Genomic DNA, 12,141 nt, shown 5'->3' with positions numbered 1-12,141 from the left:
TTGTGCCCTCTGGTTCTAGTTTTTCCTACTCGTGGAAACATCTTCTCCACGTCCACTCTATCCAGGCCTCGCAGTATCCTGCAAGTTTCAATAAGATCCCCCCTCATCCTTCTAAACTCCAACGAGTACAGACCCAGAGTCCTCAACCGTTCCTCATACGACAAGGTCTTCACTCCAGGGATCATTCCCGTGAACCTCCTCTGGACCATCTCCAAGGCCAGCACATCCTTCCTTAGATATGGGACCCAAAACTGCTCACAATACTCCAAATGGGGTCTGACCAGAGCCTTATAAAGCCTCAGAAGGTCACTAGACCTTTCTGCCTCACTTTCTTCCTGTAAGACACTCCTTAAGATCTACTTATTTTGAGTAACCCTTTGGGCCATCTGACCCAATATCTCTATGTGGTTCAGTATCACATTTTGTTTTAGAATGACTCCTGTGGGGCACTTTAGGATGTTTTGTGTTGAATGTACCATATAAATTGATCCGATTAATAACCCATCCTTGCTAAATTAATCCAGACTTGTCCAACAGCGACCCACAAAGCCCCTCTATGTGACCTTCGGGAGCCAGCTGCCAAAACGCCAGTCACACAGGCAAGTGTGGAAGATTCTGGAAGGAGTTGCTCCTCCAATCACAGGCTATTCCTCTCCTGTATTTGCTGTTTATAGGCTCACTAGTGAGCCTATCAGCTGCACACATGGGAGAGGAACAGTTGTTATTGGAGGAGCAGTGAACACCAACGGTGGTGAGTTTGCTGGGGAGAAAACGGTGTTCTTTCAGGCAAGGTGGGGAAGCATGAGGGAGAGAGAGCGTGTGTGGGTGGGAGTGAGTGAGTGAATGAGTGGGGTCGAGGATTGAAAGAGAGAAAGTGAGTTATGGGAGAGACGGTGCATGCATGTGTGTGGGGGCATGAGAGAGAGGATGTGTGTGGAAGTGTGTGTGTGAGGGGAGGGGGAGGAGTGTGACAGGGAGAGCGAGAGCGTGCGGGGACGGCGTGGGGGCGTGTGCGTGTGATCACCACACACCAACAAATACTCACACCCACACACAGGGGACAAGGGCGAGTGAGTAAACACGCTGAGACTGGGAGCGAGCCTGACACACACGGGCGAATTTTCCCCATTCCGCTCACCACGGGAATCGTGGCGGGCAAGGGACGGACCATGCAAAGGTCCATTGACCTCGGTGGGGGGGGGGGGGGTCCAGTTTTGGGGTGAGCGCGGCCAGAAAATCCCGCCCAAATGCAAAGGTTGGAGAAGGCTGAGCTGTTAGGACTCTGTGATCTGCTTTAACCTGTCTCCTTTCTTAATCCAGTCTGAAAGACGTGCTGGTTAGGGTGCATTGGCCGTGCTAAATTCTCCCTCAGTGTCCCCGAACAGGAGTGTGGCGACTAGGGGATTTTCACAATAACTTCATTGCAGTGTTAATGCAAGCCTACTTGTGACACTAATAAATAAACTTAAGCTTTCTTGTTACTTTTATTTCCATTCCATGTTCACCTTTTTCAATTATCTTAAATGGTACAAAAGACTTAGTTTGAACTCACCCAAATTAACTGCCAGAGAAATGTGCATTTTCTACAAGGGAGTAACAAATAGGGTTACTTGTGCCGGAGGAAACAATGCTTTTACTGTGCGGCTTAGCAACCCAGGGATGAACGCAGATGGTTTCCACACTCACCTCCTCCTCACTTCTTTGCTCATTGCTGTCTGCAGCCTGAGGGGACTCATTCTGCAGTAACTGCACCTGCGACAGATCCTCCACAAACTCGGGATTGTTCAGAGACTGAGACACCCCTGAACTGTACGAGCCTTCTGGGCCTGAAAAACTGCATTAAAAAAGGAAGAGGTTTTAAGGCTTGCTCTGCAAAGGAGGTCAAGGGTACCCCCGTGCACTGATGTCACAAGGTCTGTTTAACGTATTCGCACAAAAAAATGCTGCAGTTAAAACAAAACTATGCTCCAGTCAAACTCATGCAATACTCTCTGTTTCCCATCTCAAACCGTTCCCACCAGTGAGAGGTCTGTAACCACCATGACATCACCCTGGTATTATGTACCTCAAATGCTTTCTCCAGACATAATCCACAACTCCGGAAGGACAAAATCTGCTGGGTGCTCTTTGCAATCCACAATGATATTGTACAAACTGTTCACACACCCACCAGTATCCTTTACTGAACAAAAAAACACACACCCCCACCCCCAGAAAACAACAACAGTTAGGCTGTGAAAATTTCAGAAACTCAATGACCCTTCACTGAAATCTAATGACCACACTTACTGTACTTGTGCACAAAACATACACAAGCCTGTCTTTCACTGGGCTCTGTGCAGCTCAGTGACAATCATGTAGCAAAGCCTCCCATCCATTGACTCCATCTACACTTTCCGCTGCATCACAGCTTGGTATGGCTCCTGCTCTGTCCAAGACCGCAAGGAATTACAAAGGGTTGTGAACGACGCCCAGTCCATTACACAAACCAGCCTCCCATTTGTCTGCACTTCCTCGGAAAAGCAGCCAGCATTATCAAGGACCCCACGCACCCCGGACATACTCTCTTCCACCTTAAAGTTAATTTATTAGTCGCAAGTAAGGCTTACATTAACACTGCAATGAAGTTACTGTGAAATTCCCCTTATTCCGTCGGGAAAAGATACAAAAGTCTGAAAATAAGTACCAAACCAACCAACTCAACAACAGCTTCTTCCCTGCTGCCGTCAGACTTTTGAATGGACCTATCTTTCATTGAGTTGATCTTTCTCTACATCCTAACTATGACTGTAACACTACATTCTGCACTCTCTCCTTTCCTTCTCTATGAACGGTATGCTTTGTCTGTATAGCGCGCAAGAAACAGTACTTTTCACTGTATACTAATGCATGAGACAATAATAAATCAAATCTCTATGAACAGTATGCTTTATCTGTATAGCGTGCAAGAAACAATGCTTTTCACTGTATCCCAATACATGTGACAATAATAAATGAAATCACCTCTCTATGAACAGTATGCTTTGTACAGGCGCACAAGAATCAATGCTTTTCACTGTATACCAATACATGTGACAATGACAAACCAAATCAAATATCAAAGCATTATGGTTCCACGGTACTTCATTCGCGCTTGGATATATCAACTGCTTCTGCACAAGTAGAAATTGATATGTTTCTGGAACACATTTCAGGCAGGTGACTTCCAGGTGGCACAGAGCAGTGGAGAATCAACAGAAACTGCCACAAGTTCAGTATAATATTCTCTTAATTCAGGGTTATAGCACAAAGGTGAAGCACATCGGTGGTTACAAGTCAGTCATTGATAGTGATGATGATCAGGGAAATTCAAACTGATGATCTGCATGTGTCACACATCAAAGAATATACATTGCATTCCAATTTTTTCTAGTGTATTCATACTGTAACACTACAATCCAGTGACTGTTTCATTCTCAAGTATTTCTCAACAACTTTCCACATTTGGACATGCTACCTTAAAGTAGGAATTATGGTTCAATGAGCAAAGGGTATTAATCTGTACAATCCATCTCTTACAATACAGCTGATGTTTAAAAATGCTGGTTTGTTTGTCTGGATGAATTGTTCTCACTGGGTTTCGACTGGGCGGCACGGTGGCGCAGTGGTTAGCACTGCTGCCTCACAGCGCCAGGGTCCGGGTTCAATTCTGGCCTCAGGTAACTGTCTATGGGGAGTTGCCACGTTCTCCGTGTGTCTGCGTGGGTTTCCCCTGGGTGCTCTGGTATCCTCCTGCACCCCAAGATGTGCAGGTTAGGTGGGAAATGTGGGGTTTACGGGGATAGGGTGGGGGAAGAGGACCCAGGGAAGATATTCCGTCCATAAGATATTGGAGCAGACTTAGACCATTCGGCCCATCGAGTCTGCTCCGCCATTCAATCGTGGCTGATATTTTTCTCATCCCCATTCTCTTGCCTTTTCCCCATAACCCCTGATCCCCTTATTAATCAAGAACCTATCTATCTCTGTCTTAAAGACACTCAATGACCTGGCTTCCACAGCCTTCTGCGGCAAAGAGTTCCACAGATTCATCACTCTCTGGCTGAAGAAATTCCTCCTCATCTCTATTTTAAAGGATTGTCCCTTTAGCCTGAGGTTGTGCCTTCTGGTTCTAATTTTTCCTACTAGTGGAAACATCCTCTCCACATCCACCCTATCCAGGCCTCGCAGTATCCTGTAAGTTTCAATAAGATACCCCCTCATCGTTCTAAAGTCCAACGAGTACAGACCCAGAGTTCTCAACTGTTCCTCATACAACAAGCTCTTCATTCCAGGGATCATTCTTGTGAACCTCCTCTGGGCCCTTTCTAAGGCCAGCACATCCTTCCTTAGATACAGGACCCAAAACTGCTCACCATACTCCAAATGGGGTCTGACCAGAGCCTTATACAGCGTCAGAAGTACATCTCTGTCAGAGAGTCAGTGCAGACCCAATGGGCTGAATGGCCTCCTTCTGCACTGTTGGGATTCTATGATTCTATGAAAGAAGAGTCCTTGGTCTAGACTGAGTTAATCAGAAGCTGACGCCTCTTCAACATCTTCAATGATCAAAACACGTAGCTTATCACACTTGTTAGAATCACAAATGCAGAATAAAAAGAGTAAGACACCAAACTTTTGGCAAAAACATTAACATATGGAAAATGTCATGGAATAAGGCTGCTTTTGTAGAAATAGGTTAATTTAAAAACTGAGAACATGTGGCATCTTTCCAAGTCAGCAGCTTGTACAGCAATTACTGACTAGTTATATAACAGGCCTGACATTACAATCCATATTCCCCTGGGATATGGAAGATTTGTTAAAATCTACTGTTTCAGCTTTCTTATCCTACCTCTGAATGCAAGCTACTGTGCACATGGTGAACAGAGACAGGATCAACCTGCTGTGATGTGCCCACCTTTGAATGGCCCACCAATACAGCTTGTCTGGGCTATCTCATGAAGAACGGTGAGCTGGGTGAGGTCTTGATGGTGAATGGTAGCTCTGAAGTCATACTTAGTGCTTTAAGGATGGATGTCTGGGTGAAGGGAGGGGAGGGGAGGGGAGGGGAGGGGAGGGGCGGGGAGGGGCGGGGAGGGGCGGGGAGGGGCGGGGAGGGGCGGGGAGGGGCGGGGAGGGGCGGGGAGGGGCGGGGAGGGGCGGGGAGGGGCGGGGAGGGGCGGGGAGGGGCGGGGAGGGGCGGGGAGGGGCGGGGAGGGGCGGGGAGGGGCGGGGAGGGCATGCAAGTGTGTCGGGACAGAGAAAAGCTTTCTGTACAATCCGATCAGGCCATTCAATTTTTTCCCCTGCCCCCAAACACATCTTTTCAAAATAAATTCCAGTCAATTTTATTCCTCCTTGTTCCAAAGGCATCTCAACTTCTTTCTGAGTTCAGTTCCATTGACAACAGGAACTGACTGACACTTAAGTAACTATTATTGCTCTTGGGGCTTGTTCGTGGCCGCCAGGAGGTTATGGAGGAGCAGCCTTCCTCAAGGTGAACCTCTGAGTTGAGGGGTTTTTATTTTGTCTTCTGTTATACCCATAGGGCTGGTCTATTGCAGCCAACAGCTAACTCAAAAGACTTGGAGCTAAGTTGTGCGAACCGCCCACATTTCATTCGCTTGCCAACACGGGCAGCATGGTGGCACAGTGGTTAGCACTGCTGCCTCACAGCTCCAAGGACCCGGGTTCAATTCCAGCCTTGGGTGACTGTCTGTGGGGAGTTTGCACGTTCTCCCCGTGTCTGCGTGGGGTTTCCTCCCACACTCCAAAGATGTGCAAGTTACGTGCATTGGCCATGCTAAATTGCCCCTTAGTGTACCCGAACAGACTACTGGGGGATTTTCACAATAACTTCATTGCAGTGTGAATGTAAGCCTACTTGTGACTAATAAATGAACTTTACTTTTAAAAAAAACGCAGATGCACAATGTGCTTGCAGATGTGCGGGTTAAGTTGATTAGCCATGCTAAAATTGCCCCTTAGTGTCCTGGGATGCGTAGATTAGAGGGATTAGCGGGTAAAATATGTAGGGATATGGGGGTAGGGCCTGGGTGGAATTGTGGTCGGTGCAGACTCGATGGGCCGAATGGCCTCTTTCTGTACCGTAGGGTTTCTATGATTTCTGTGACAAGTTAATAGGTGTTGCTAACATCCTTTGGAGTAATAATGCAGCAACAATCGCTATGTACAGGAGAACAAGCGAGAGAGAAAAAGACAGTGCTTACCCAATCACCTTCCAGTCTCTGGTATTTTCTCATGTGTAAATGAATTAAGTACAGTACAATATTATGTGCCTTTTGGCAAGAACGCAACTAACATACCCTGCATCGACTGTCAGATCTGCACTCTCCTTTGATACATCATCATCAGCAAAAATGGGGGGTAGTGCTGTGTTCGACATGAGTCCATCCATCATTCTAAGAAGAAAAGATTACGTTTTAGTTTATTCTGTTAAAAACGGCACGCCCATTCACGACTGCACTGGTTTGACTTAATTTCTGAAAATTAATAATTTTATAAATCGTTTCAATAATTCACGATTCGGTCGCGTTAAAAGAAAATATTGCTTCAAACGTCAAACCGTCAGGTTGGAGTTTTTGCCCCATTCCTAGGGCAGCTGCCTTCAAGGATCAATGAAAGGTTTTAATCTGTGTTTCAGCACTTCTGTCAATCCAACAGACCTTGTTCTTCAGTGGTGTTCAGTTAAAATCAAAGACAGGATGCTGTATGCATAAAATGCGACAACTGTGCCAATATCATCCGACTCAGTCTGCACATTTGTACATTACTGACACTTGTGGATCAAACATTTTGACTGGTTAGGGATTTGTAACTAATAACATGACCTTCAGTGAGTATCGGTATTACGATTGACAGATACCCTTTATACATGGTGGGCCTCAAAAGGGTGTTTCATCCGTTGTTTGTCCACTCTATTCTAAAACTCGTTGATACTCATGTTTATTTCTGAAATCCAGTAGTATCGCAAAAGACCCTCTTTGATTTGCATAATCTTACAGATGGCATGGGACAGTGATCGGGGAAATCACGAGTCTGAAGCCTTAAACTGTCGGATATTCTGGGAAGAGGAGTTTTTTAAAAAACCAAGATAGGAACAGCAGGAAAGCGACACCTTACAAAAGCATCTCACCATGCGGCAGAAACATGGATCAGAAGAAACAATGTCGGATGCAGACAGTTAATGGAGCTTTAACATACTGAAACACTGAACTAACATACTGAACTATGATCAAATTAAACATAGACAGGTGAATTCAGAGTAGGAGTAGGCCCCTCAAGCCTGTCCCGCCAATCAATAAGATCATGGCTGATCCAATTGCTGCCTGAACTTCAAATTCCTGTCTACCGCCGATTATCATTCATGTGCTTCCTTATCAAGAATCTGCCCCTGCCTTAAAGATAATCAAAAATTCTGCTTTTACTGCCTCATGACACTCGAGAACAAAATTCTCATCTGTCTCTTAAATAGGCAACCGTTTACTTTTAAAGTTAACCCCCCCCCCTCCCCTAGTGTGGATATATTACATCCTGCCAATCAGAAAATGTCCCATTTATGCCAACTCTCTGTTTCTTGTTATCTAGCCAATCTTCTATCCATGCCAATATATTACCCTCTACACCACGAGTTTTCATTTTCCACAATAACATTTGATGTGACACCTTATCATGTACCTTCTGGAAATCCAAGTATAGTACATTCACCCTTTGTAGTTTCTTGTGGTCTTGGACAGAGCAGGAGCCATACCAAGCTGTGATACAAGAATGAATGAATGCGTTCTATGGTGCATCAATAAGAGTTGGTGAGAGTCTGAGCCAAATTTCCTTGGCCTCCTGAGAAAGTAGAGGCGTTGGTGGGCTTACTTAACTATAGCGTCAGCATGGAGGTGTTGTTGCCTATCCTTACTGATTGTGGTCTGTGGGTTGGGAAGTCTAGGATCCAGTCACAGAGGGAGGAGCCAAGCCCCAGAGTTTGGAGATGAGTTTTGTAGGAATCATGGTGTTGAAGGCTGAGCTGTAGTCAATAAATAGGAGTCTAACATAAGTGTCTTTGTTATCTAGGTGTTCCAGGGTTGAGTGCAGGGCCAGGGAGATGGTATCTGCTATGGACCTGTTGTGGTGGTGGGCGAAATGTAGTGGATCCAGGCAATCTGGGGGGGGGGTCGGAATTGCTTTGTACCATGACTAACCTTTCAAAGTGCTTCATAATGATGGATATCTGAGCCACTGGATCTCTTTCACAATAACGTGTCATGGGATCTGAGTGCACCATTCTGCACTCACTACCTGGAATCCATTTGCTCTCAGACGACTTCAGTTTTTTGGAAGAAATCAGAGCCGTTGTAGAAATGCTAATTTTGCTACAAGACTTGAGTATTCAGTCGTTGCGAGTCGCGACAGCCCAGTTGCTTTCGCTCCTCCAAACTTATTTTCAGCTCGTCATTGTGAGACCCACTAAACAGATTATGTCACGATGTTACAAGTGTGAAGGAAACAGAAGCTTGGCAACTGGAGGGCCCAAGATCATATTCGCACTGCAGTGGGGGAGCTACTGCTGAGGCCTTCATTTTTGAATCCCCAGTGCAATACGGAGTCAGATCACTGGTCAATACTTTTCATTGTATATTAATACATGTGACAATAATAAATCAAGTCAGACTGTAGATATAAAATCACAGCAAAGCAAACACAAGTACCAGTTCAAACATTAAAGTTTAAAGTTTTAAAGTTTATTTATTAGTGTCACAAGTAGGCTTACATTAACACTGCAATGAAGTTACTGTGAAAATCCTCTAGTCGCCTGTTCAGGTACACTGAGGGAGAATTTACCACGGCCAATGTACCTAACTAGCACGTCTTTCAGACTGTGGGAGGAAATCGGAGCACCCGGAGGAAACCCACGCAGACACGGGGAGAATATACGAACTCTACACAGTGACCCAAGCTGGGAATCAAACCCAGGTCCCCGGCACTGTGAGGCAGCAGTGCTAACCACTGTGTCACCGTGCTGCCTTTAGATAATTATGCAGGAAGCTAACAATTTCACTCTTATTGGAGGTAAAGAAAATATTCCAAATGCAATATACACATTTTAAGCATGCTAAATTAGATGTTTATAATTCCTCTGTAACTATCAGTGCACTGAAGAGGTCTCCAAGAGATCCTGTGGCACGATGGGTAAGGTCACTACCTTTGAGCCAGAAGTTCCAGGTTAAAGTCCCACTTTGGGACTTGATGGCCAAGGAACACGGCCAAACAGATTGATTATCAACCTGCAAATCCTTCCAACGTGTCTTTCAGGCGGTAAGAACAGGAAAGACTCCTTATCAGCTATGCTTGATGTGGGGTGGTGTCCCTCAAGCTATAGCCTCTGGCAACAAGCTCGACGCCTGCTTCAGGAAAGACTAGATACAAAAACAGACATTCGCATGTGTACTTTGTCTGCCTCACGTGAACTCAGACACGGAAAACACTAAATCTAAGTCTCTAAGAGGAGGTCTCCATTGATGCTTTCTGTAATATGTCAGCAGGGTGTTAATGATTGGGTAAGCCAGTGGTTGGGACAACTGAAAAATCAGTCTTGCTTTTCAACACTAAACTTCTATGACTTCTACAAACAATTGGTGCCCTGTGAAAGTAATTTGAAGTTTATGAGCAGTGTGCTGCTTGGTTTGATCAGACTGTGGGAAGCAGTTATACACTGCAGCCTAACAGCACGAAGGACCAGGGTTCGGTTCCAACCTCGGGTCGCTGTCTCTGTGGAGTTTGTACATTCTCCCCATGTCTGCTTGGGTTTCCTCCCACACTCCAGGGATGAGAGAGTTGGGTTGATCGGCCACACTGGATTGCTCCTTGGTATCGGGGGGCATTAGCTGAGTAAATGGGCATAGGGCCTGGGTGGGATTGTTGTCGGTGCGAGCTCGATGGGCCAAATGGCCTCCTTCTGCACTTTTGAGATTCCATGACTCCCTATTGACAAACCTAATTTTTTTGTCAATTAGGAACATCATCAATTTGTCACGGTGGTGCAGTGGTTAGCACTGCTGCCTCACAGCGCCAGAGACCCAGGTTCGATTCCCGGCTTGGGTCACTGTCCGTGTGGAGTTTGCACGTTCTCCCCGTGTCTGCGTGGGTTTCCTCCTACGGTCCAAAGATGTACTGGTTAGGTAAATTGGCCGTGCTAAATTCTCCCTCAGTGTACCCGAACAGGTGCCAGAGTGTGGCAACTAGGGGATTTTCACATTGCAATGTGAATGTAAGCCTACTTGTGACTAATAAATAAACTTTAACTTTTTAATTCACAACACATCACGAGATTGGGAGAAAAAAACTACGTTAAAATATATATATAAATTTAACACTCCGCACACAGCACCAAACATCCTGAAAAAGGCTAAGGATGAGAGTGAAGAATTACGCTGCGGAAGTGCACTGCTTTCTGGGATGGATGGACTGACATCCATCCCAAGGGTTCAGTATGAGAATGTTTGCTGGGATAATGACCATATCAGCAACATCTTGACCCAGCTGCTGCCTCTACCTATATCCACTTTTGCAGTTAAAACCTCAACAGCAACAGTGCCAGACAATGCCTGATGGTGGGAGAGGAATCTCTGCGATGTTGAGACTGTTCCTTCATCTATGTTCTATGTGCCAAGCAGTTGGCAATATTTCTCCATGCCAGAAGTAGGAAAACTGAATTTCCAAGCTTTTTCAGCCACAGAGCCCTTCTGATTTGGCAAGAAGGAACCCCTGAGAAACATTCATAAGAATAAGAACATTTTACCAGGATGTTACCTGGTATGGAGGGCATTAGCTATGAGGAAAGGTTGGAGAAACTTGGTTTGTTCTCACTGGAACGATGGAGGTTGAGGGGCGACCTGATAGAAGTCTACAAGATTATGAGGGGCACGGACAGGGTGGATCGTCAGAAACTTTTTCCTCAGGGTGGAAGGGTCAATTATTAGGGGGCAGAGGTTTAAGGTGCGAGGGACAAAGGAGGAGATGTACTAGGCAGGTTTTTTTTTTTTTAAACAGAGGGTGGTGGGTGCCTGGAACTCGCTGCCGGGGGAGGTAGTGGAAGCAGTTACGATAGTGACTTTTAAGGGGCGTCTGGACAAATACATGAATAGGATGAGTATAGAGGGATATGGTGCCCAGAACAGTAGGGGGTTTTAGTTCAGATGGGCAGCATGGTCAGTGCAAGCTTGGAGGGCCGAAGGTCCTGTTCCTGTGCTGTAATTTTTGTTGTTCTATAAGAACTAGGAGCAGCAGTAGGCAATTCAGCCCCTCGAGGCTGTTCCGCCATCCAATACAATCAAAGCTGCTTTCATCTTGGCCTCAACTCCAGCTTCCTGCCCATTCCCCACCACCCTTCAACCTATTACTAATTAATTAAAAATCTGTACATCTCCTCAAATTTATTCAATGTCCTGACGACCACCGCAATCTGGGATAAATCCTTAGTCTGTTCAAGAGGAAAGCCACAAAGTAATGATTGTTTTTGCGTAATAGATTCAAACACACAAAAACCTAAATTATGGAAGTCTTCTCTACTTCTATTCGTACATTTTCTATAATTAAAAGGTTATCTTATTAACAAATGTACTCAGGTCTTACCTTTGTCACTTTTAATGGCGGGTGGGGGAAGCGTCTTTCTGCTCCTTTGACTCAAATGGGAAGTGTGTTGCTGGAACGCTAGATTCTCATATTGGACACACACATACTCTCACCGCTCTCACATCTCACACACACTCATCTCTCACTCAGCTCTCTCCGAGGTCTGACTGCCCTGCTCCTGGCCCAGGGCCCGACCAGTTTGGGAACCTCTGAGTCGTACCATTAAAGTCATGATGCGGAGATGCCAGCGTTGGACTGGGGTAAACAGTCAGAAGTCTCACAACACCAGGTTAAAGTCCAACAGGTTTATTTGGTAGCAAACGCCACTAGCTTTCGGAGCGCTGCTCCTTCGTCAGGTGAGTGGGAGTTCTGTTCACAAACAGGGCATATAAAGACACAAACTCAATTTACAAAATAATGGGAGCGGTACATACTCTTGCAACTCAGCCAACGTTGTCTACCTGATACGCTGCAGGA

At 45.7% G+C, this 12,141-nt stretch overlaps 1 protein-coding gene across 6 annotated transcripts in view; it reads right to left on the bottom strand.

Moving 5' to 3' along the window:
• Window positions 1-12,141, bottom strand: part of hmg20a (high mobility group 20A) — a 164,056-nt gene that overhangs the window by 130,424 nt on the left and 21,491 nt on the right. For all 6 annotated transcript variants that reach the window (XR_013495671.1, XM_078199989.1, XM_078199987.1 and 3 more), the window contains exons 2-3: window positions 6,348-6,443; window positions 1,687-1,834 (exon numbers count right to left, since the gene is read on the bottom strand). Coding sequence is in view for 5 of the 6 variants with exons in the window: in XM_078199989.1 (XP_078056115.1) it covers window positions 1,687-1,834; window positions 6,348-6,442 (243 nt within the window). In the remaining variant the exon portion in view is untranslated. The remainder of the gene's footprint in view (window positions 1-1,686; window positions 1,835-6,347; window positions 6,444-12,141) is intronic.

The sequence above is a fragment of the Mustelus asterias genome, chromosome 29 (assembly GCF_964213995.1).
Source record: "Mustelus asterias chromosome 29, sMusAst1.hap1.1, whole genome shotgun sequence".
Classification (NCBI taxonomy): Eukaryota; Metazoa; Chordata; class Chondrichthyes; order Carcharhiniformes; family Triakidae; genus Mustelus; species Mustelus asterias.
The sequence above is the reverse complement of the archived record's forward strand: the minus strand, read 5'-3'. Positions and strand labels throughout refer to the sequence as shown.